Source organism: Artemia franciscana, chromosome 13 (genome assembly GCF_032884065.1).
Source record: "Artemia franciscana chromosome 13, ASM3288406v1, whole genome shotgun sequence".
NCBI classification, from domain to species: Eukaryota; Metazoa; Arthropoda; class Branchiopoda; order Anostraca; family Artemiidae; genus Artemia; species Artemia franciscana.
In genome coordinates, this window is record NC_088875.1 from 5,249,195 (window position 1) to 5,276,397 (window position 27,203).

General features: G+C 33.3%; 1 protein-coding gene across 1 annotated transcript in view; it reads right to left on the minus strand.

Moving 5' to 3' along the window:
- Positions 1-5,323: 5,323 nt before the first annotated feature.
- Positions 5,324-27,203, minus strand: part of LOC136034427 (cytochrome c1, heme protein, mitochondrial-like) — a 49,672-nt gene continuing 27,792 nt past the window's right edge. Inside the window, exons 4-7 of the mRNA XM_065715602.1 lie at positions 25,213-25,510; positions 17,511-17,639; positions 14,587-14,706; positions 5,324-5,610 (exon numbers count right to left, since the gene is read on the minus strand). Of these exons, the coding sequence (XP_065571674.1) occupies positions 5,497-5,610; positions 14,587-14,706; positions 17,511-17,639; positions 25,213-25,510 (661 nt within the window). The 3' untranslated portion in view covers positions 5,324-5,496. The remainder of the gene's footprint in view (positions 5,611-14,586; positions 14,707-17,510; positions 17,640-25,212; positions 25,511-27,203) is intronic.

Below are 27,203 nucleotides of genomic sequence, written 5' to 3' on the forward strand. Positions count from 1 at the left end.
GTGGATCAGTTATGTTTTCTAATTGAACAGTGCAGTGTGATTAACTATGCTGACTTCCGACGAGGAAGACTTAATTGATTACTATTAGTACCGCAGGTTTCGTAGGGTTAAGGGGAGTATTTCCCTAGTTGGAAAAGAATGCTAAGTCTCATCTGTTATTAGCACCAAAAGTGTGTCTCAAACAGATAGTATTTTACAAAAAGTTCATAGCTGTACGACTCTTCATGCTTCCCCGCTTCTCCTATGAATTCATGTTTAGTTCCTGGTCTGACATGTTGAGAACCAAAATAGTTGGGCAATATCAACGCGATCGAAAATGTGTGGGACACTACTTTGCAACGCAACTGCGACCACGGCTGGAGGCTCATGCGGAAACTGGTTTTAGACTGATTGGAAACCAGTCTCAACTGGATTGCCTCTGTACGAGCCCCCACTCTACTTCCAAGTCATGGTCACAAAACAGTTGCGTGCGCAATCCGTTAGTAATACTAGTCTCAAAACACTTGCTCCGTGGGCGCTGGGCCTTCGCAGCACATCTTGTGTGTTGACACCTTTGCTTTGAGCAAAAAGTATTTCATATGTAAAATTTGCAGAACAATAAAGATGTAACTTATCATAGCTTGCTGTTAGAAATATCAATAGTTTTCTGAATTGTCATTATTATAGTAAACTTAGTCTGTGGTAAGTCATATACTAGTCATAAATATCATACTCCAAAATTTACTTGCCCTATTTCATCAAAAATTCTGCATTATTTTTACTCAAGTAATGCTAGCGAAGTATAGTATTCAAAGTCTTCAAGTTTTCAAGATTATTTCTATATAGCTTACTGCTGTTGCCTTATGGATGGAGTTGCTCACTTCAATGTTACATGTAGCATGAAAATAATACCCAAGTGCATCGTTGATTCTCATTGATCATTATAACTAGAAGAAGTACCAATTGATTTTCTTGGAGCAATATGGATTGACAGCCTGGTAGTCACGTGCGTTCTGAAGCTGTGATATTAGTTTTGCCCTAATCTAACCCCCAAACGAAACAGATAAATAATGCTATATTGTAGTGTGGCAGTTTTAGGCTACTAATCTTTCATATTCCAGCTTCCCCGTCACCTTCTTGAATTGTATGTTTAACCTTGATAGCTACCAGCCTTTCTAGATTCTTTCTATCTGACGAATTAACAGTTTTGAGAGAACTGGGCTATATGTCTGAGACCTGGGCAAATATTCACTTTCAGTTGGAGCAGTCAAGGAGGTAAAAACCTGTTCACAAGAAAGAAGCATAACGACGGCTTTAAAGAAAATTTTCATTTAGGTACATTGAAACTCAATGAGCTTTTAGTTTGAACCAGTTTTAAGAAGCAGCACCATGAGAGCTTCTGCTGTATACTTGAACTTAGGTTGTTTTTCGTTTCTTATGGACACATCCACCCACAAAACAGAATAGTATGTTTCTTCTCTAAATGATATCGTAAACGATATTTGGAAATTTCTGTTTATTTCCAGTTTTTTTCAACCATCTACCAGGTAACATCCAACCAAAACCCCAACATACGAAAAGGTTTCGTACGAAAGATCGTATCGAACCAATGATCCTAAAACGTCGAGAGAGCTCGTTCAGACAGAAATTAAAATTTAAGTATAATTTTTAAAAGTTACCCGATACATTGGAGGGCAATTAGCCCTCCAATTTCCGGCCAGAAGTAATGAATTTTTGTCCCAAATTCTTTAAGAACGACTCCTGAAACACAAACACGGTTAATTGAAATAAGAAACTTTTTTCGAAGTACTAAAAATCCTTAACGTAGAGTGAGGAATTAAGGGGGGAGGGGACAGTCCTCCTCATAAACGGGATAATTTCTGTTAGTGTCGTCTTAAATCTTTACGATAAAACACTGTAATGATGTGCTTGTTGCGTGGGGCATGGTCCATATCCAGTTATAGAAAAAAAAAACTGTAAAAAAAAAAAACCAAAACATGTATATTAAGGCTCCGTAATCAATTTTTCGGAAGAGGGTTCCCTATCAAATTCCACGAATCATACTTACGGAATAGACACTTTCCTTCGTATAGACACTTTCAAATTATTTATATTTAAATAAGGAACATTTAGAGGCCTGTATAAAACACAACTTCTAAATTGTGCAGATTGACAGTTAATAGCATTGATGGCATGAAATTAGAACACTTAAAATATTTAAATTACAGGTTTTTCGATTAGAGTAACTCTGTTTTTATCTAGATCCAAAGGGGCAAATGTTCAAAAGCCCGAATCCCCAAACAAACTTGTTTATTGACCTTTTCTCCTCATTATCCATTAGCTTAGCTTTACTAACGGATAAAGTCACTAGGCACTTATCCCTAGTGCCTAGCTATAAGCCATCGAGCTTATAGCCACATCGGACCTGCTGTGAGCTACCCCATTAAAACCAAACCGCAACTGTTTGAAAACTACGCAGTGTTACAAGGTGTAACAATTCCAAGAGAAAACTTGGTCCCTCATTTTACAGCTTTAACAAGAAAGAAATATCTTTGAGGTATCTAGTCCCAAATGTATCAAAATACATCCCATGCAATTTTAAGTGTTTTTCGGATTCTGATGGCTTAGAACAAGATTCGTCAAGCGCATTTGCTTCAACGCACTGCTTCACTATTAATAATAAATAAGCTTATTATTATTAATCATAATAGTATATATTATAATACAATTATAAATAAAACTATTTTCATGTATTAGTTATAACAATATTATGTTAACTAATATACGAATATTAATAAAATAAGATTATTATTGGAAATTATTAATAATAAGCTTATTTATTGTTAATAAACATTGTCACTCTGAACCCATCTTAAGCTAAAACTACTTGTGTGAATCTTTAAAAGGCCAGCTCCACCGGTTTCGACCGTGCAAACATTTTCAATCTTAAACGACGAATGCTAGCCCTCTATTACATTTTATAATAGGTAAGTAAAGGTTTGAATTAAAGTGGAATAGTCGTGGGCATCAAGTCATGGCTAATTGTAGAAAGGAAGCCAAGACAGATAGTCCAATTGAGTAAATAAAGGTAATATAAAGACGGTTTTTGGTAAATAAAGGTGCTTTCTCACACCCTTCCTGTTTACCTTCCCCAAGTTTCTCCAGGTACCCAATTAGAGCTGGGTCGACTCTGGATGAGCTTACAGTCACGCCACTGACCCCGTCCCAAACTATATAATTGGGTACACTAGGATTCGAACCTTCGCCCTGTCAGACAAAGGATCCCGAATCCAGCCCACCAACCCACTCGGCCAGGATGGCTTCCCTACATTTTGTATCTACGAAATACATAAAATAGCTATCAGACGCACCAGCTTTACAGTTAATTATCCAAGGGAAAACATTGAGTATTCTGCAATTAATCTTAGAACCCAGCGAACTGTTCTAAACTTAGGTAATTAATTCCAGATTAAAATACATCATCCAGCTTAACACCTAACTATCCTCTTTAATCCGAACCCCAACCCTTAGAATTGTCATTTTTTATTATTTTATATGCTCAGAGAGCGAGTAAGTTCCGGATGTTTTACCAAGCTTAAAGAAATTCATTTTACTTTTTAATTATTTTTTTAATTGACTGGTAATGCACAGTTTGTCACTCATTAAGTTTCGCAAGTTAGATAATTGTAATTAGTGTCGTTGTTTCCTGACATCAGCCAACCAAATTCCCCAAACAGTTAGTGGCGGCGAAAAAATCGACTTGGGCTAGTCAGAGGTGGTTTTAGGGGAGGAACAGAGGGGATATTTGCCCCGGGCGCAAATTTTCAAATAAATAGCCCGGCGGTTACAACCATTTGCAATTTTATTAAAATAAAGTAGAGATACCAATTAATTCACTAAAACAAGGAATAAATTAATAAAAAAAATAATCAGGTATTTGTATGACATTGATCACAATAAGTACCATTATTAAGAAAACAATTCTTACTTAATAATATGCAGAACAATGATAGTTAACACATTTTTCATGCAGCCCCCCCCCCCCATAATGTGTAAATGTATAGCCCAAATTATATATTTTCAATGCATTATAACTTATTTTTTCCAGTTTTTATTGCATCACAGTTGATTCAATTTAGAGGTAGCCTACACAGGTTAAAACAACTGAGATGCACAGATAGGAAATATAGAATTTGGGCTATATATTTGCACATCAGGGAAGGGAGGGGTAGTAAAATATAGCGAGACTGCATACAATACGTGTTAACTATTATTATTCTTCCAAAAGTTTTTTTTCCAAGACAGTGGAATTCAATTCAGTTGGGTACTTTGGCCCTATGTCCAAGGGCCGTCTTCAGCACAACACCAGAAATATATATATATATATATATATATATATATATATATATATATATATATATATATATATATATATATATATATATATATATATATATATATATATATATATATATATATATATAGGAACTTACATCAAAAAGTGAAAATTAAAACTAAAAACGTGCTAAAAAACTTTTTAAAACAGCCCTAGCCTCCTTACTTCAATGAAGTTCAACCGGGACTGATAAACAAAATGATGTGAGACGATAAATTCATTCAAACCAAAATAATAAAATATAAGTTTTCAAAACTAATCCTTCTTTTTTGGCAGCTTGCCTCAAGGGTCTTTTTGTAACTAATTCAATACAATTATAAATTGGTTTAGTAAAATATTTTGTTATATCATTTTTAATTAAATTTGAGTATCAAGAATTTAGTGAATACTCTCCAAGTCCCTAATTAAAGAAATATTATCATTTATTTTGAGACTAATTTCGATTGATTTCCAAACCACCTGTTTTATCCCCAAATCATTACTAGTGAGAGAAGATTTTTCAAAAAGTAATGTGTGGGAGGGATTATTAAAAATATGCCAGGCTAGAGCAGAATCAAAGGGGGTTATTAGAACTATTAGAAATTAACGCTTTGTCTGTGTCTTCTTTATGCTGGTGGAAATAAATTGATGCTCAGTGGAAATATCCACCGACTTCAATTCCACTGTCTTGGAAAAAATTTCCCTATTGTTTCTGAATTGTTTTTGTTTGATATGGACAGGCAGTGTAATCTTCGTCGCTAATAACTTAAATAATAAATAAAAAATAGTTTTTTTGATGAATGAAAATTTTTTGGGATACAGGGAGGCAGGGCTAGTCAAGGTTTCGCCCCAGGTGCAAGAGAGGCCAGACCACCACAGCTGAAAAAAAAAGGTTTTCACGGCGATTCAGCACCAGGTCTAGCTATTCCCTTAAACTAAACCGAAATCCTTAGAAAAAGTACCATACAATATAGTGGGACCAATTTAATAAACTGGGTATTGGACACCTGACAGTTAATGAAAACTGAATTATAGAGTAATTAACACCATCTAAACGACATCACTACTTCTTATAAAAAGATGGCATCCTCTCGGAGATGGGTTATCTATTAACGAGCTTTTAAACCTAGAAAAGTGAACGATCACTGGTGGCTCTCCTTTGGTTTAAACTGGAATTTACGGGACTTAACCAATGCAAACTTGTGTCTCTTCAAGTAGTAAATTACAGAAGCAACCATTGAGAACATCATGATAACCTAAAATTACAAAGAAAACTCGAATAAAATTAATAAATATCGTATATAAGAAATATAATAAACATCTTAAATAACGAAGAAGTATCAAATGTCGGTAATAGAAAAAGTGTATCTGATGGCATTAAAGTGTTTGCTGGTCCAATCAAATAGGTTCCTTTTACCTCCTATATGGTAAATCTGGTACTATTTTAGTGTTTGGCCCCTTTAAAAGGAAACAGTATAAAATTCTGAAAACTACTTTTAAAATTCTAAAATACTTGTATCACCCCTAAAAGCGCATCACTTTACGCTTCCCCCTCCCTCATGGTCGAACATACTAAACCCCGGATTGTATATACGCAGTCCATTATTTCCTATACTTGACTTTTCTTGAAATTAAACGAAAAAAAAAACAAGTTTGTTCAACTAAAAGTAAGGAGCAAGATTAAAACGAACAGAAATTATTACGTATGTGAATAATTCCTTCTCAACACCTCACTCTTTACGCTCAAGCTTTATAGTACCTTAAAAAAAGCCTCTTATTGTTCTAATTTAACGAACATAGTGTTTCAGGAGTTGTTCTTATATGCAAAATAATTTCTGTTCGTGTTAAGTTTTAATTTTGCTCCTTACTTTCAGTTGAATTTTTTTTATTTAGTTTTTGATCATTTTTTAAATAATGACAAGAAATATGGCTATATCTCCAGGGAAAAATCACTCCTCCCCACGGATTTATTCTCTAAGCAATTCCATCCCGGTGAAAATCTACCCTTAACATCTTCACGCACAATTGAATGTAAATGTCCCTCCCCATGGAGAATTATCCCCGCGGAAAATGCCACCAGCACTTCACCCCTCTCCCGCCCAAAAAATGGATGCTCAGTATGAATTCATTGGAAATTCAATCCACATACATCTTTCTTTCCTCTTGTTTCATCCTAATTATTTTCATGGACTCTTCCCTAACTTCTTCAAAAAATTACATCTTTTGAATTCTGAATTACGAAAGGAATCTCGTGTCTCTTTTTCTCTCAGAAATGACATGGATATTTTCATTCATGAAACCAAAACCATAAGATCAGATTTTAATCTAGTCTGATGTTGTTCCTCCATATGAAATTCCTAAAATTAGGCCATGTCATTCTAATAGAAAATTTAAAAAAGAACTAACCGAACACCTGTTATGTCTAGAGAGTTAGTTCTCTCCTCCCTTGTCTTTTCCCCCTCTATCTTTCCTTGTCAATTTGTTTGATTCATTTATTTTAATTGGCACAGCAGTTTTTTGTTGTTGCTTTTTTTCCTTTTCTTTTTTTTCTTCTTCTTGTTCTCCTGTTTAATTTTAGTGCTATTATTTAACGCTATGTTTAGTCTCCCACTCTCATAGGCCAAAGATCCTTTGTGGGGGCCTAAAGTTTTGCAATTTTTTCTGTTTCTTTTATATAAATTGATTGATTGATTGATTACTTCCCTATAATAAATACACTACGTAAACAATGTGGAACAATGGATTCTGATGCCGTTTCTTCTTCTTTTCTCAGCAAATTCATGCAAGAATTATGTCACTTGGTTAATACCAAGTGACATAAAAAACCATACAGAAACATACCCAAGTATGACAGAGTACAGCTTATATATATACCATAAATTAGAACCTCTAATCGAAGAAGATCTTCGTCAACTTGACTGAAATTGTACATTTCAGGACGTTCTACATGATGCTAAGATCCAATCACCCGTTTGTAAGTTAAAAATACCTCATTTTTTCTGATTTTTCTGGAGGAGTACAAAAAAAATAAACAAATAAATAAGAACACATCAAAACGTGAAATTGATATTTCATCCCTCTTGATTAATGGGAATATTTCTGGTCCAGGCTGTTATTATGAAAGTAAAGAGTAAGATTAAGAACCAAAATGAGTAGAATTTATTCCATATAGGAGAGGGACCGTTTCTAATTCATCCCCACTCTCTCTTAGAGTTTGACTCTTTGTCACAGTTCTACTTTTTAAAATAATAAAAAACGTTCGCGTAAAGAGCGAGGCGTTGAGGAGAGGACAACCCCTTTCGTATACGGAATAATTTCTGTTCGTTTTAAGTTTTAATGTCGCTCCTTACTTGCAGTTAAAAAATACTTGTTTTTTAGTTTAATTTCTGAAAGTTTTTGAATTAATGTATGTTTTGATTTTGGCTCACCGCACTTGAATAATTAAAACAAAATTTGCATATTATTTTTTTTTTGCTAAATGGCTTTCTCATAGTTCTGATCGGACGATTTTGATAGAAAAAGAGGTGTGAGAGGAGGCCTAGTTGCCCTCCCATTTTTTGTTTAATTAAAAATGTAACTAGAACTTGTTTTTTTTTTTACGAACGTTTTTATTAGTAATAAATATATGTAACATACGAATTAACTTACGTAACGAACTTCTATATTTGTATATTATTACGCATATGAGGGGGTTCGCCCACTCGTCAATATTTTGCTCTTTACACTAAAGCTTGAATTTAATCCTAATTCTTTAAGAATGACCCCTGAATCACAAAGGCTGTAGAATAAATAGTTGAAATTACTATAAATACTTAAGCGTAAAGAGCAAGGAATTGTGGAGGAGACGAACCCCCTTATATACGTAATATTTTCTGTTGGTTTTAAGTTTTAACGCTGCTCCTTACTTGCAGTTGAAAAAACTTTTTTTATTTATTTTCTCATTGTTTTTTTAAATAATGCTAGAAAATCCTGCATTTAAGTTAGAATGTGCCCTTTTGCGATATTTTAGGACCACTGGGTCGATACGATCACCCCTGAAAAAAAAAATCTGGCAAAAAAAAATGCAAAATTCCACATTTTTGCAGATAGGAGCTTGAATCTTCTACAGTAAGGTTATCGGATACGCTGAATCTGATGATGTGATTTTCGTTAAGATTCTATGACTTTCATAGGGTGTTTTCCCATATTTTCTAAAATAAGGCAAATATTCTCAGGCTCGTAACTTTTGATGGGTAAGACTAAACTTGATGAAACTTATATATTTATATATTATATATTATATATATATATATAATTGGCATTAAAATGCAATTCTTTTGATGTAACTATTGATATCAAAATTCCGTTTTTAGAGTTTCGGTTACTATTGAGCCGGGTCGCTCCTTACTACAGATCGTTACCATGAACTCTTTGATAATATTTTAGTTAAACGAGGATGAAATTTCTGCTACGATCATAAATATCAGATTTCAAATCCCATCATTTAGGTATCCATTTTAGGACCTTACGGATTTGCGTTTCCAGGGAGGAGGGGATCAAGAAAGGGTGACCCCCAAGAAATATATATATATATATATATATATATATATATATATATATATATATATATATATATATATATATATATATATATATATATATATATATATATATATATATATATATATATATATATATATATATATATATATATATATATATATATATATATAATCATTGCTGTACATTGTGTTTTAATATAGGTCGTACGTGTTTTGTCCTCTCCAAGAAGCCAGATACATATACAGTGAACATCTGGAAAAGAAGTTTAGTACAGTAACGCATTAATTTCTCCAAGTTCCAACCACCCCAGCAATAAAGATGACACTCAATCTCACTCCCATCTCAGAGTCAGGCCTGTGTTTATCTATGACCACAAAGATATAGCACCAAAGACTGAGAAATTCAATGCTTGATAAACATTTTCCCCAGAGAATAAAATGTTTTACTCCTAGTTACTTCAGAAGGATAGTCTTACCACTTCAGGGTTCATTTACGAAAAAAAATCGACCAAGAGAGAAAGTAATATCACTGAAACCTACATAAAATCAATAGAATGTTACAAAACGTAACTTAAATATTGACTGGGTAGGATCCAGGAATGAGTTGAATATTACATTTTTATACATTATTTCAAAAAGCTTAAATCCTTTTGATTAGCATGAAATAATTCTTTTATATAGTACAAAACAGATGGAAGGATTTATTACATCCTCAGTTGATCATTCTATCAGTAGCACATTTATATAAACGATGTCACGGAAACATTGTCACCCATTCAACTTAGATCAAAATCCTCAAACATTGTCAATCAAACTTACGTCTAATAGTCAAATAGACGTATAGTCAAATCAAATAGTCAAAGTGACGTATAGACGTCAGTAGGTTTTCCAAACTAAAAAAATTTAAGTCAATACTGCAAACAGTGCTTCCACTTTTCAATTTCATTTTACCCTATTTTAATATCAATTTTCCCTAAAATTCCCTGTCTTAAGGTTTGATTTCTCCCTATTTTTCTCCTTAGAAAAACGGATTATTTTCCCTTACATTTCCATATAATCTACGCGAAAAAAAAATTGCACAGCATCAAATTGTTATTTTTTTTACTTTAAATAATGATATGTGAAACATCTTTCACACTACCTAGAATACATAAAAAAGTTTAATTTAAGTCTTGAAGCCAGCAACAGCTTTCGGTATGCTGACAGTTGATGAAGTTTTATCTTCAGTTTTCAACCAGTAATTGATTCGAATAAGTGAGACTAGTGTGACATTCTTGATACTATTTCGGATGTCTGTTTTGACTAACTTCAGGAGATTAAACAAATGCTCAGCTGCCACATTGCTGAAAGGTGAAGAGAACATCAGTGGTATGCACTTCCGCAATTCCGGGTACTGGATTTCGCCACTGCGAGTGTTCAGACTATATATCTTCATCCAGTACTGTTAAACTGACAGGTCTTGAACTTGGGCTGCTTCCAGGTGAAGCTCAGTGACATCAGTCATTGCCAGTGACCTCGGTTCTAAGTTTGTTTTTTAGAGGCAACACTTTTCTCTTAGGATAGGAAATCTCGCAAATAGTGGCCTCAGAGATTTTGGCTTCAAATGTCTTGCATTCCTTGGTTCAATCAAAGCCAAAATTTCAATCAAAGCCAAAAAATACATTGAATTGGTTGCAGCTATTCCCACATATGTTTGGTCTAAAGGCAGGTACTCACTTGAAAGGTAAAGATCCATTTTGGTAAACAAACCAACGCTGCGAATACAGTCCAGTTTCATGACATTAGACTCAATATCATTCACAAGTTTGCTGACAGTTGCTTTTAGGGAGGGAAGAAGTGGAAGCTCAGATTGGAAAACTCTTCTAAATTCGTTGGAAAGGCCAAGAGAGTAGTCCATGAATTCAAGGTATGGCTTTGTCAACTTGCTTTGTAATGTTGACAAGACAAGTTCATTGGTTGCAGTTGTGTCGCCAAACCTGGTTTCTGTAATGAGATTTCTGAGTTAGAACAGCCTGGCGCTCAATAAGCCTCTTTATGCAGGCCAGAAGGGACAACCAACGGATCTGTCCGGGTATAAAAATTGAGAGCGCTTTGCATTGAAAAAACTTCTGAAATTCAGCATACTGCATCCTCTCGCCTTGAAGCGCCTCTGGAAAAGTGGGCAGATATTTGGTGCCAAGCCTTCTAGTGTCTTAGGAAGTGACAAGCATGCATATGATGAACCTAAGTGAATAAGATGGCATGAGCATTTCACATTCATAGTGGGGCTCCATGTTTTCAATAGCGTTGAAGCAGATCTATTGGCTCCAAACATGTTGTTAGTAATATCCGCACAAAATCCAACAAAATTTTGTGAGAGAATCGAGTTCTTTCTCAATGACTTGTTTGAAGCTGGCAGTCAGCTGATCTATCACTTCACTTAACCATGTCCAATACTTTGACATGAAGTTTTAGATCTTTCTCACTAAAAGATAACACTGATAGCTAGTCGCTTGTCAACAGTACAATCAGTGGTCGTATCAATTATCACAGAGAAAAAGTAGCTTTGAGGAACTCAACTAACTGGTTGTATTACCGAAAGAAAAATCTGTCGCAAAATCTTTGTAGCTTTCTGATTACCGAGAGTGACTCGTGCTAGAACCTGGTCTTTAGGAAATAATTTTCTTAAGAGGGACCAAGCTGTCTGCAAGACCTAATGGCAGATTATGTTCTGCCAAAAAATATACAGATATGCTGTTCAATTTCTTTGGAATTATTGCATAGTCAAAAGTTTTTCAATGCTGCCACTACCAACCTTCGTCTCAATTTCATTGCTTGCTTTTATATGCTTGGTCAGAGCATGCCTGGTCATCTCTGATTTCCCACAATATTCATATTTCAAACAGAACCCACAGTATGGTACATAAGTATTTTATTTGACTTATTTGACACTCTTTTATATATCCAGTTTTTAAACATTGGTAACTGAAGCCACTTGTCAGGTAACTTTGGTCGAATTCTTTCTTTTGGGAATTCCTAAAATCCTTATTTTACCCCAGATTTCCCTGAAAATCCTTACTTTACCCCAGATTTTCCTTTGTACCTAAATTCAAAATAAGTTTCCCTAAAAGAAATGATTTCTCCCTAAAATAGGGAAATCTCCCTAGAAGTGGCAGCCCTGACTGCAAATTGCGTCCACAAAAAAAACAACAAATTCTTGCGCAATATTTCAAGCCTTTTAAGTAGGGAATCAAAACAAGAAGAAACTTGAGAAAAAAAAAACCTGCATAGATCGTAATTAGGCTGAACTAAAACAGGAAGTTCTATTTACCAAAGTCAAAGAAAAAAACATACACACGTCCATGAGAAATCAGTGCTTTCAATGGGAGAGGGGCGGAGTTAGGAGCTTGAAAACATCTTCCTAAGCCCTAATAAGGGCTGTAGATTCATGTAAATGTAGGTTCATTTATGTAACACAACAACCTCTCTGAGTGAGCGAAAAGCTGTTTGTCTGGTCATTTAAAAATTCAAAAGTTAAAAATTAAACTAGAAGATAGGTGGCCTTCTTCAGTGAAAGAAAAAACTAAGAGACAACAAAAAATACTTACAAACATGAATCACATAGATAGGGATGGAGGAGGAGCGTAATCAAGTGTGCTGACTTCATCAGCTAGGTACAGCAACGACTTATTTGTAGTAGTAGTAGTAGTATGACATATAGAGTTGCCATTTAAATAGCTTTATTTAATTTGATTAGAACTTATTCAGTAAAGAGTCTTAGTTATATTATATTCTATCGTAAACAGCCCTCATTCCAGAGACGGTTCTGGCCTCTTTTGCAACAAGGGCAAAATCTGGATTAGCCCCCCTCCTGTTCCCCCCAAAAATATCATGCCAAACTTAAACAAAATTTTCATTTATTAACAGAACTATTTTCAATTTATTACTTAATTGATTCATTTTTTTATTTATTATTATCTTAATTTAATCATTATCATTTAATCATTTTTTGATTTTTTAATAGTTATCATATTAATTTAATGTTTTTAAATTCATTTTTATTTTATGCAACTAATCAATTAATAATTTATTAATTAACTTCATTTATTAATTGCGCCCCATACTTTAATTTTTTTTAAGTGAAATTTCAATAATTACTTAATGATTATAACCGTTAGATTATTTATGTAGTTTTGCATCCCTAAAATTTCTGCACCCGGGGCAAGTGCTCCCCACCTCTCCCCTAAAAAATATCCTGATCCCACATAACTCCTAATATTTTACATGATGGCAAGATACTGTGGTTTTCATCGGTACTTACTTTCGAATTTACACTTTTGGCACTTTTTTTTTTACTTTTTACCGCTTACTTCAGCATTTACAACAACATACTAATTTTGGTTTCCAGCAAAGGAGTCCGTTTCTTATAACTTAAAAAATTTTGCCAAAAATACTTTTAATACTACGTTTTATTAGTAGCAGTGGAAGAAACCACTAGCAGGGGAAGAAACAGTGATTTTCCTTGTTGTTCAAGCCAGGGGACTGTAAGTTCCCTGCTAAGGGTTCTCGGCCATGGTGATTTTAATAGTGTATTTATTTGTCAATCCAACGCCATTTGTTAGAGGTTTCATGCTATCTTTTTTATATTTTCCAATTTTTTCCCCTAGCCTATTTTTTCACTAGCCTGTGTTATTTTGTCACTAGTCTGGCAACCTTATCACTGGCAACCATGACTTGCCTACTGCTGCAAATAGTTATAGTTAACTAAAAATAACATGGCCAATAAATATATAAATCTTACTGTACACTCTCAAATCTAATATTCAGTCAATAATTTAACTACACAAGTTTATTGCCTATGACACTAACGAGAATTACGAATGAAAATTAAGACAATGTATTAATTCCCTCTATCTGCTTTTATTATACCACACAGCTAATGAGGATATAAAAATTTCCTGCAGCTGTCATGGATGGACACTAGAGGACAAAATCCACGACTTTCCTTCGTACATTTACGGTGATTTAGGGGGCGGTTAGGGATTTGGCACACGGAACCAAACAAACACAACTTAGAAACAACAGGGAATACGGAATAATTTGTTTTTTGTTTTTTTTTTATTTTACTCAAGGCTGTATCCAGGGGAGAGGGGTTTGAATCCCCTCCCCCCCCCCGAAATGTTTGTCTGACTCATAAAAACGTAACAAAAATGGATACAAACAAATTTTTTATGCGTTTTTGAGGTTTTTTTGTATAGATCAAGTAAAGTAAAAGTAAATAAAGTAAAAAATAAAGTAAATAATGTGAAAAGCAGGACGAGCTCTAATAAAAGTTTTTCGGGCCAGCGATTTGTTTCTCCTGATCAAAGTTACGCCGCGGGCCCATTTTCTGGCTTTAGTTCAGTCATACACCTTTTACTTAAAAATCAAAATAGTTAAAACTCACTGATTTTTACATCAAAGGTGAGAAACTGATATTCTAAAAATCTAATCGCATTATATTCGTGATTTAGAGTTATAAATCATTACGATGTCAGCATTATGGTAATATTGTAACATATTTTACAACTAAACATATATACAACTGAAGTATACTATACTACTATGATGCTTATATTACTTTACTGTACTACTACATTACTATTATTACTATACGTTATAGTAGCATAAGTAGTTGTATAGTAACTATGCCCCAGATAAAATAAGACAAACCTTAAGAGCCATCTTTTTCCTTGTGTCATGTTCCGGTTCGGATGCCCACTTCAAAAAGACAGACACGTCTTTAGCTAATTGGCTAGCAGTTGCTGGAGTTCCATCTGAATACTCAATAAGCTGCAAATAATTCAGAATTACAACTAAGGCTACTCAACAGCAATGTAGAGCGAGAGAAAGAGAAGAAGAAGAAGAAGAAGAAGAAGAAGAGAGAGAGAGAGAGAGATACAAAGTGAAAGAGAGAGAAAGAGTGAGAGAGATACAGAGCGAGAAAGAGAGGGAGAGAGAGAGACTGAAAAGGGCACTTCATTTTGAGCAAGTTTCAAAATCCAAAAGGCACTTTTAATACCATGACCTGTTTCATAAAAAAAACAAAAAAACAAAAAACACAATTGGGATATAATTTTGCAAACAGAGGGAAGAAGATTTGACCCTGAATTCCATCATGACCTTTGTTTTAGAAATTTTAGTTGTCCAAAAGTCACTTAGGAAACTATAGGAGTTCGGGATTATAGACTGTCAAACAAATAAAAGTTCCAATAGGGATAAGTCTATTTATTGGACAATGGAAAGAGATCCATAAGTCTGGATATTTCGATCACATGTACAGCGATCGTCATCAGCAGAAATATTAGAGCATTAAAATTAAAACTAATATATATATATATATATATATATATATATATATATATATATATATACATATTATACTAATATAATATACAGAACAAAATAATAACTTCCGGCCACAAATAGTTTACAGTTCATTCATTAGATTTGTCTGAGAGTTCATTAGCTTAAAACTCGAGGCTCAATTTACAACTCAAGACTTAGGATCAACTCAGTTAATAAACTCCCTTAGATAAATGGACTTATCCCCATTTGAACTTTCATTTGTTCTCCATAGAAAGGCAGTGTGATATAGGAAAAAATAAGAAGAAAAAAAGATATCTAATTTAAGGTGTTAGGTCGAAAATTAAACACTTTTAAAATAAATTTTTAAATTTTTGAAGATTGAACAGAAAAAGTGAGGAAAAGAAATTACGGAGGCATAACAAATGCTTTTACAACCGCAAAAATAATAAACTGGACTAAATATCTCACTATTTCTAAAATTGTATGTACTATGGATGCAGTAGAAGGGAACCGTAATGTTCCACACACTCCCAAAGAAATATTTTCCTCCCCTTCCCTAAAACTAACTGTAATGTTTATAAATTTTCATTTAATTTTCATTTCTAAACTTTATTCTTAACCTTTATAAACTTTAAACTAATTTATTAAACTTCATTTAGTAATATTCGACAAACTAGTTTTTTTAATTTATATTTTATGATAGCACAGCATCAGGTTCTTCTAATCGATTATTTCATACAAGATGTCGGAAACTTAAAACCCTGTTCTCTCTCGATAAAAAAAAAAAAAAAAAAAAAAAACATTACAACATCGAGGAAGCCCCTGTGCGCTCTTAATATGAGCATACATTAAATTTCCAAATTCCAGATGGTGACTGCCATCTAAGTATAAATAAATAATTAATACAAAAAAAAATGTGGACCCAAAGATTGTTGGGGGGGGAGGGGTTTCTATTTATCAGCTACAAGCCTTCAAAACTGAATAAAATAAAAATACAATTTAAATCTGGATTTGTCAATCAATCGATACATTTTAAATCTTAAACATTTAGCCAGAATGTATCGGTAAAACAATAAAAAACACAAAAATGAAATAACTGTTAATACGGAACCAAAAATATATAAGTAGGATTGCGAAGTTTACTCTTTTCAGAAGGGTTGGGGACGCCCTAAGGCAATCCAACTCCAATAGAAAATTTTTTTGCAACGGTTCTGCAGCCTGTGTACACTCCGAAGCGTGTCGGGGTTGGGTCTGACCGCTGGACTCTCTAAAAGTGTTTGTAAGGTTCACCATTTTAGAATTTTGAAGATGAATGGGGCATCCCCATGAGTGGGGTAGTTAGGGGCTTACATGTTAGGTGGGTAATAGGGCTAGGCGGAAATCCTACGCCTAGTTTCCTCATCTAAAATACTTTTAATTTTTATCCTACCATTTGTCATGAACGTTTCCAAGAGTATTTGCTTGAGAATTCCTATCTTATTAGTCCTGGTTTGTAGTCCCAGTGCAAACCAGAGACCGTGCAAATCTACGAAGTTATTTTAATGATAATCCATTAGACCATTAGCTCCAAATCCCTTAGGATGTTTTGAATCCGTCTAGAAAAAATTCATTCTAGGTATAAATTTTTTTTAAAATGTTAACAAGAGCTAAGAGCTCATATGGCATGAGCTCTAGCAAAATTCTAAGAATTAATGGATTGATTTCATTCAATGGATTGAGAATCAAAGGAAAATCAGAGTGTTAATGCCGGTCGGGATTTAAAATAAGAGCTCTGAGACACAAGGTCCTTCTAAATATCAAAATTCACTAAAATCCGATCACCCCCTCGTAACTTAGAATAACAGCTCTGAGACAGGATATCCTTCTAAATATAAAATTTCATTAAGATCCGATCACCCGTTCGTAAGTTAAAAAACTTACTTAAGTCATTTTTTTCTAATTTTTCCGAATTAACCGTCCCAACACACCCCCCCCCAGATGGTCGAATCGGGGAACGACTATTTCCAATTCAATCTGGTCTGGTCCCTGATACGGCTGCCAAATTTCATCGTCCTAGCTTATCTGGAAGTGCCTAAACTAGCAAAACCGGGACAGACAGACCGACAGAATTTGCGATTGCTATATGTCAATTGGTTAATACTAAGTGCCATAAAATCAATGACGGATACTACCATTCCCCATTCACCCTCCCCTTCTACAATTTTCCACTTGTTTCGCTAATTTCATGGAGGTACTTCGTTTACAAACTGAGTCTTAGCTAACTTCTATGAAATTCAAAGGGTACTCACTTCATTGTAAAGAGCTTGAGCCATACCAATGGCGCCACCAACAAAGTATGGGTTATAATACAGTCCGTCTCGAAGCTGGATTCCAGCAGGGGGGTCACAATATCCAGTCAACAGCGCAAATATATAATTCTAGAAAAAGTGAAAACCAAATTAATTTGACATGAATTAGTAAGCTTTGCCATTATCTACAAATTTATTAATGTTCCAGGATTCCAATTTGTCTTTGAGAGTCTAGCCAGGTTCCAACAGGAGTTTTACCAGGAGACTATAGGAGATTTAACAGATTTAACAGGAGATTACCAGTTGGTATGACAATTTATGAAGTTCAAGTCACCCAAAAAAAGCTTTTGTTAGAGTAAATATTTGGTCTGTCTTTAGTTTGGATCTGCAATGATAATAGTGTTGTTCCAAACAGCAGATTATGCTTAAAAAACAAAAGTTTTCTGCTTATGTCCTGGTTTGAATAAACTACTGGAATTTTGGGAATTATTTAATCTGATCATTATGCAAAATTAAAGTCTACTTTCTTTAAATACGTATATTATCTCAGATATATATATATATATATATATATATGGCTTTTATATCATGTAAATAAACGAAAATGTGCAATCTTATTACAACGAATTGTCCATCATGGTAAAATAAATAAAACAATTTTAAAACAATACGGCAAAAACAATACGGTTGCCCTATTTGGGCAACCGTGACACGAAAACAGGACTGCTAGATTCTCTTCCTATTTATTTGTGCGACCTTAAAATGAGTGGCAAATCTAGCCTGACTTAACTTGTATCCTGGGCGTCCTTTTAGGTTGCATGACGCCCATCTTGGTAGCACATTTCTGTATCAGCTTCTTACATGATGTCCAGTCGTCTGCTTATTTCAGAAGGCTACCAAACTCTGTTTCGAAGGATACCTTTCACTTATTTAGTGCAATCTTCACTTACATTATATATTACATCATACGAAAAAAAAAGTCGTGAAAATCGTAGAAATTATACAAATATAAATCTTAATCTTTCAAAATTCCAATTTGGAAAATCCAAGATAGCAAAATGCTGATTTTGAATTTAGTCACTTTCAAAGTGAACACGTCATATTATCCTGTCATCGAGGATGTGCCTACCGTGAAGCTTACTCTCGAAAAGAGCTTTGCCTGGTGCTTTCTCTTTATTTCATGTACGTGACCCAGTCACCTTAATTGCTGTAGTTATACTTGTTGGAAAATTGTAGTTTCCCGTTTCAGTTGCTTTCCAACTTCTTCTTTTGACATTTAATTTAATATGTTATTTTATAACAAAGCAGAGACATTTTTGTCTCGAAGCCCCAAGTTCTGCGTTCGACCTCTACCTTTAGCGTCGTAGACGTACACGGCAATAGATTAAGTATCCCATTAGTTATAAGGTTCGTAGCGTAATACCCAGTTGGAACAATGAAAAAGCATGTCCTAGTGAAATTTAACCACAAACTGATGTAATATTATACACAATTTCGAAAAAGCGGAAGGACAGCGGAAGGACGAATATTCCTGAAGAACAAATGATAGGCCTTTAGCTAAATCAAGGTTTGAAGACTTAAAGCCAATTGAAGACAAATCAAGAACTTCGCCTAGAGTGATTATTACCCTCCCCCCAAAGTGAATAATTTTTTGGCAAAAAAAAAAAAAAACATTTCAGACCTAATAAAGAACTGAAAGGCAGTGTCAGTCAATAGTTCGACAGCTTGGTGGCAACTAAGCGTACAACAGTAAAAAAAAAAAAAAAAAAAAAAAAAAAAAAAAAAAAAAAAAAAAAAAAAAAAAAAACGGGCGAAGCACTAAGAGTGCTAAACAAGATATCAAACGTGTACAATAGATGCGATTCCGGTATCTTATTACACAAAATTATATATTCCTTTTCTCCTTCTGTCTCTTTTTTTTTTTTTTTTTTTTTTTTTTTTTTTTTTTTTTTTTTTTTTTTTTTTTTTTTTTTTTTTGTGTGTTTGTGCTGTAGCATTGGTGATTTCTCTTTTCATGATATTATTCCAGGTTGGATCCAGTGCTGGTGGAGAAAATTTTTTTAGTTTTCTCCCCGACAGACCTTTACCCTGGTCCAGGTTTTTAACCTGATATTGTTAATTATTGGTGAGATGGCACTTATGCAAATTTCATGTTCTTTCATCTTTTTGCTTATGTATTTATTGACCTATTGACCTTGGCATGTTTTCTGGACTTTGATTGTTGGATTTTGATTTGGATGTTGGTTTGTTTTGGATTTATTTTCAATAACTTTTTATGCAACAAAACACAAATATTAGCCTCGGAACTCGGAACGATTTTTTGAAAGTTAGTAGGTGTAAAAGTCGTTGTTTTCTTTGCCAAGATCATTTTGTCCCACGGACTTCTGTTAAAAGTACATTGTATAATAAAAATTTTGCATGCAAGTTACGTGGTAATGTTAATTGTAGAACAACCAATGTAATTTACCTATTAGAATGTAATAAATGCTGCCTACAATATGTGGGGGAAACAACTAATAATATATATAAAAGATTTTCTGGACACAAGACAACAGTTAATAATGAAAAAACTAATAACTATCTAGTTCAACATTGTAGTAATGGTAAATGTTCCATATCAGATATAACTGTCACAATTTTAGAAAATTTAGAATTAGAAAATTTAAATAAAGAAGAGAAGAATAATAGACTACGTAAACAGGAGGATTTCTGGATCCATACTCTTGGTACAGCTTATCCTTTTGGGTTAAATGATCGTGTAGCAAAATATGGTGACATGTCTCATGTTGTTGTTAAATGTATTGATGGTTTTATGGACCATCCTTCTTTTACTTGTCCTACCAAACGTAAAAAACGATCGAGAGGACATAGGAAAAATAATAGAAAAAATGAATTAGATGTACATATGCTTTCTATAGATCTATGCCAGCTACTTGAATCTAGGGGTATGATTTCTGTAATAAAGTGTCTAAATAATTTATCCAAGAGGAATTTAATCAAACTTTTCTGGATTGTGAAGAATAATACAGCTCTTGATTATAATTTTAAAGTAATATGTGATACAATTTGCATTCTATCTAAAATGAAATTTATTTCAAAAAAGAAAAAGTTCGATAAGATTAGTAATAAGGATAACAGATTATATTTACCTATTAATTTTACTTGTAAGCAGATTGAAGATATTAATTTACCAGAAATTTTAAATCAGCGGCATGTGAAACAGGCCCTTCCTAGTAATTTAAATTATAATGATAGTCCAGTTTTAACTTATAAATTTTCAAAAACTATTGGGCAAATTATTTTTAATTATAATTTAATACTAAAAAAACTAGATAGCGATATAAATTGGAAACCGGTTTGTAATTGTAAGCAACTTGGCCCATTTGTAAATCCTACTTACAAACATGTTATAACAGGGGACTTGTCAATAATAAAGCAAGATGATCTTCAAATTATAATGAATAAAGGGGCAAATTTCCGTCTTTCTCATCATCTGAAACCATCGAGTGTTCTTGATGGCTTGGAAAATGATTTTGATTTATTTATTGATAAGTGGTGTAAGAAAGAGAATAAAAATAAAGAGAGTTTTCAAAGTTGGAAGAATTTAATTATTAGTAGAGTAAGAAATAAAATATATTCTAACTTAAAAAATAGTAACACTAAATCATTATTTTATAATGCGAAGATTAAACAAGCAATTGCTAATCTAAAGAATGAATTTGTAATTGTGCCAATGGATAAAGCTAATAATAATTTTGCCATAATTTGTCAGAAGCTGTATTGTGATATCTTAAAAAGGGAGTTAGGCACAACTAATGTTTATGAAAAGGTAAATATAGAGGATGAGAATTTAATTGAAAAGACTGAAGAAATACTTTTTAAAAATTTTAATATTAAAATAAATGACAATGATAAAAAGTTCCCTTTCCTATATTGGACTGTAAAATTTCATAAGAATCCCCCTAAACCACGGTTTATTGCTGGAGCAGCTAAATGTCCAACCCGCATTGCTGCTACTGACCTCTCTTTAATTTTAAAGGAAATTGTAAATAAACTTAAAACCTATTGTTCTGGTATTAAAAAATTTTCGAATTTTAATCCATATTGGAGTGTTAATAATTCACTGCAGGTGATAGATTCTTTAACAATGGTTTCAGCTAAAAGAATTGAGTCTTTCGATTTTGCGACAATGTATACTAATTTATCACTCAATTTAGTGTTAGATAATTTAAAAACTGTTATAAAGAAATCTTTCCTCTTATCTAGTAAAAGGTTCTTAAAAATAGACAGTTATAATAAAAAAGCCATATGGACAAACTGCTTTAATACTACAGTTAACTTGAGATGTTACAGCTTGGATATGATTTTTGAGTTATTGGAATTTGTTTTATACAATACTTATATAAGATTTGGGGGTGATTTGTACAAGCAAATTATGGGAATTCCCATGGGGGGGAATGCCAGCCCATTTATAGCTGACTTGTTTTTAAGTCAACTAGAATATAAATATATGATGGATAAGAATAATCCAATTAATTTAAAACATGCTTTGTCAAATAATAAAAGATATTTAGATGATATTTTGGTCTTAAATTGTAAGGATTTCATTGATATTTCTAAAAATATATATCCATCAGAGCTTATTCTTGAGCCTAGTCATGGCGCTGGTCATGAAGATCATTTCTTAGATTTAAATATTAATATTTGTGATAATAATAAATTAAGTTTTAAAATGTATAATAAAACGGATGATTTTGATTTTGAAGTGATTAGTTTCCCATTCCCTGAAAGTAATATACACTCAAATATCACATATTCAGCGTTTTTCTCACAGTTACTTCGTTATGCAAGGATTTGTAGTAATTATATTGATTTTAAAAATAGATGTAAAATCTTAAGCCAAAAATTGATATCAAGAGGTTTTTCTGCAAATAAATTAACTTGGCAATTTAAAAAATTTAGTTTTCATTATAACGAACTTTTAAATAAATATCAAAAGAATTATCTAGAAATACTTAAAGAAATTTTTGACTAATTTCGGAGGTTCGAGAAATGTTGTCACAGCGCCATTTATTTTGAATTGTGTTTCTATTTGAGCGGAATTTTTTAAAAAATTTGCCACATGGTAAAGATGAATTATATAATTGTTTAGTTCATTCAGGTTTTTTGCAATGTGTTAATATTTGTGATTTGGTAAAATTTATAATATTTAGTTTACCTATTGTTGCTAAAGGGAGGGATATATTAACAGGATAAGCTTGTTTTGGTTTTACTTGGTTGTTTTACATTTGCTGTTTTTTTCATAGACATGTATTTTGGGGGTGATACCTGACGCGGGGATGCCATGGATATTCTGTGGTAGCCACAACACTGTGCTGGGTAGAGAATTTAGAGTGGCGAAACCCTATATAGGCCAGTGTATTCTCCTGATGAGCCCTTATGTTGGGTGTTGCCTCTGAATTATTTGTCTATATTATTTTTTCTATGGTTTGGTAAATGACGACTTATACTTATTGACGACATGACTGCCTGTCCATGGATTATTCTTTATGGTTGATTGTGTGTGGCTATGCTGTTTGACCTATGTGATTGTATGGATGAGTAGGGTTAAGGCCTCATTCAAGTGCTGGTCTATATTAATCACTAATTTAGGAAAACAGTCTTCCTTTTCTCCTTCTGTCTCTTTTTTTTTTTTTTTTTTTTTTTTTTTTTTTTTTTTTTTTTTTTTTTTTTTTTTTTTTGTGTTTGTGCTGTAGCATTGGTGATTTCTCTTTTCATGATATAGAAATTTATTTATTTATTTTTCTGATAACCTTGGTATTTTGTCACTGGTGCAACTACTTGATTTCAATTCAATTTGAATTAAAATCAAGTATTTGCGGGCATCCTGTCATGGCTAATTATAGAAAAGGCCAAGACAGATAGTTCGATTGAGTGACAGGCCAATCTAGAATAAGCCCTCATTAGGATTGCATTAAAATGATGTCAGTTCATTTGTTAATAGATGAGTCTATCTATCATCCATCCATGCGTCATTCCTAGGACAGAACTAAGGTAGGTAGTCACAGAATTGAGATAGTCATAGAGACTATAGTTTTCCAAGTGTTTGGTTAAATGGCACGGGTAAACGGCGGGAGTAAGCATGACTATTACTGCCTCCCCAGATTTAAATTAAATTTCTCTATCATGGTTACCATTCGGAGATACTGGATATTTTTTTCAAAGATTTCAGCTAAATTCAAAGATAATAGCCTTCAAAGATTTCAACTACATTTATCTATCCTGGTTACCATTCAGAGATATTGCAAGGTTTTTCTTTAGTAGGGGCTTAAACTCGATACTGTTTTTATTGATTTTTCTTTTTCAACAGAGCTTCCAAAGGAGAGCAAAGCTTTTTAGAGAAGACTTTTAGTTAGAGAAGGAGAGTAAACTACAAAATAACGCTAGTATTCGTGAATGTTTTGATTTAAATTTAATAATTAACATTGATTTATTTTTGTTCTTTTATTGGCAATATTCAGGTGAGGGTTTATTTTGCTCATAAATACGTCATATATCTGTTAACTCATTTTAAAGCCCCCCCCTCCCTTATTCTATATGCTGGAAGTGTAAACCTGGAGAATACTGATATATCTAGGGTATTATTCCGGTATAGGTCCCAAAAAAAAGATTTTTTTTGGAAAGTACAGCATAAAATTAATTAGGCTGAGTGTTGATAAAACCGAAAATTTGAAAAAGAAAAAATCCAAGTGAAAGGCTGCATTGATTACCCAACCTCGAAAGTCATCAAAAGGCAGGGGAGAATTAAATGTGAATATTGCATTATTTTCCTTCAAACTTCTTTAATTCTTATAATGTCAACAAGGAGGAAAATTTTATTCACATACTTTTTTCTCATTATTGCTCTTAATATTAAAATAAAGTACATAATCAGTTTATTTCACCAGCAAACAGTAACAAGGAAAACCAAAAAGAAAATATTTTCTAAACGAGAAAAAAAGAACCAAAAGACTAAGAACAAAAAATAAAAACTGAAACAATACATTTTTTTAGAAAGAAAATTAGATCCAAGGTCAGTAAAAAACACAAGTAGAGAAGCATAAAATGATGAATATGCCACCTGCATAAAGCAATTAGTCTTTGACAGGGACGAAGCAAGGGCACAAAAAAAGTAGAACAAACACAATGAGAGAAGTCGAAAGTCAGAAAGAAAAAATTTCAAAATCAAACAAAAAATCAAATATACAATCATTACACCTAAAAAAGAAGCAATGATTCTATTCATCAAATAGTAGCAAAAAACAAGAGGCACAAGGAGCCTGAAAACAAAAACGCTAGTAAAGAATAGTAAAAGATGTTAAAAAGAGTGATTGTCTGAAATACTGAGTGAGATAACATTTTGGCGGCAGTATTAAAAGATACAGCCAAAAAAAAAAAAAAAAAAAAAAAAAAAAAAAAAAAAAAAAAAAAAAAAAAAAAAAAAACAATGAAAATATGAGACAACAGTAGAAACCAATATTTTTAGAGGAAATGGGGATACCGGAACAGACCCCCTCGCCTAATCTGCGTATCCATCTTCAATTCAGACAAGGCTTTGTGGCTACAGCTTGCGAGTATTGTTTGGTCTTGATCTCAAAAGTACAACTTTTATATTACACTTTCATGGCATAAAGACGCATAAAAGAGAAAAATGAAAAATTACCTCACCACCATGACGAGCAGAGGTGATGTAGCTAAGATCCGGAGGAAGTGCTCCGTTATTGGCAGCTCGTGCAGCTTCGTCGTTCGGATATGGCCTAGGGAAGTAATCAGACAGCTTTCCAGGTCTTTGGAACATTTCACCATCTTCGTTGGGGCCATCGAGAACCATGACTGACTCGGCCTCAGCCTTAGCCTCATTTTCTGTGTGACTGACCCCCACTAAATTACGGTATGCCAAATACTTCATACTATGACACGCAGAGCACACTTGCTTGTACACTTCATAGCCACGACGAATACTAGAGAACAATATATATTTAGCACATTGATAAAAATCCTTGCTGTCTTTTATAAGAGCTAGGATTAATCTTACTTCCCTCTTCCTCCCTCTCTCTCTTTTCTGGGTTAATGTTTAAATAGTATGCAAGGCCGTATCTAGACCAGGAAAATTTTTGTCTGACTCCTATAAGAGTAAAAAAAATGCATTAAAACAAATTTTGATACGTTTTGTAATGTCTTTTACCCCCTCTCCCGCTAAAAAATCTAGATACGCCCTTGATAATGTGAGTTGAAATATTTTAACATTTTAATATATAAATAGTATGTTTCATGTTAACCATTTTTACAGGTCATGTGGCCTTAGTAGGGATTAGTGAATAGGTTGGTTGAATGATTTTTTTTTTTCTTTAATATAACTGATCATTTGATGCTTTTTCTCTACATAAATAGGCTACTGAAAATGTTCTTTTTTAGCTATCAGTGTTAATGGTAATAGTTAATGGTTTTATTATTAAAATGGTTAATGGTAATAGTTAATGTTTTTGACATTGTTTCTATGTATACAATTATTGATGTAGCAGTATCTGAGCAATTATTAGAAAATAAAATCAATGAAAATTATCATTTAATAGAAGTTTCAACAACAGGAATAGATTGCACCTTGATGACCTTGGTTAAACTCTGTAACATGTATTCAATGCATTTCCAGTTCCGTGGTTCTTTTTACCAGCAAATAAAGGGTTTGCTGATGGGAACGCTTCTCTCCGGGTTACTGGCGAATATTTATGTAGAATCTATCGAAAATCGGGCGTTAAATTGATATTTCCTTAAACATATCTTTTGGGGAAGTTATATGGATGATATAATTTCACTTTGGAATTGTGGAAAAAAGGAACTTAGTTTTTTTTTATCACCTTAATTCATATGATAGAAATTTACAGTTTACCTTAGAAATTGAAATTCCAAATAATATATCATTCCTAGATGTGTTAATTACTCGTAGCACAGATAAACTCAATTTTACTATTTACAGAAAACCAACACAAAACAATAGATATTTGCACTTTAAATCAACCCCCCCCCCCCCTAACAAGTTAAAAGAGCTGTCGTAATCTCTCTCGTCGATTGTCCTTTAAACATTTGTCGGCCCTTGGATTAAGGGCCGAAATATTTATTCAAATTAGAATTCCGATGTGTTACGAAAAGAATTACCTATTGTTCTTCTTGTTTTGATGTTTGTGATGGAAAGGCAGTGTAGTCTTTGTCGCTATTTTTGCTAATTCTTCCTCACAAAATAAAACTTCCTTTACATCCAAGGTATCACACACTTTTTCATTTTCCTCTACATGTTTTCTAGCAACTCTATCCTGGTTTAGCACATTCTCAAAATGTTCTACCTATCTTTTATTAGCTCTTTCCTTATCAATGATTGTGGCCCCGTTCCTATCTTTAACTGGGGTAAGGCCAGATTGGCAACTCCCTGTCAATTTATTAACATACCAGTACAAAATTTTACTATATGCCGTCTAGCTGCATCTTCCAGATCCTCGGCAATTTTATCCACGGTCTCCACTTCACACCTCCTTAGTTCATGTTTTAATGCTTTCTCCGCTTTCTTTACAGTTCTATTATTTTCGCACGATCTATCACTCAGATATTTCTTGTACAAGCCCCTTCTCGTCTGTATTAAATATAAAGCCTTTTCACTAATAT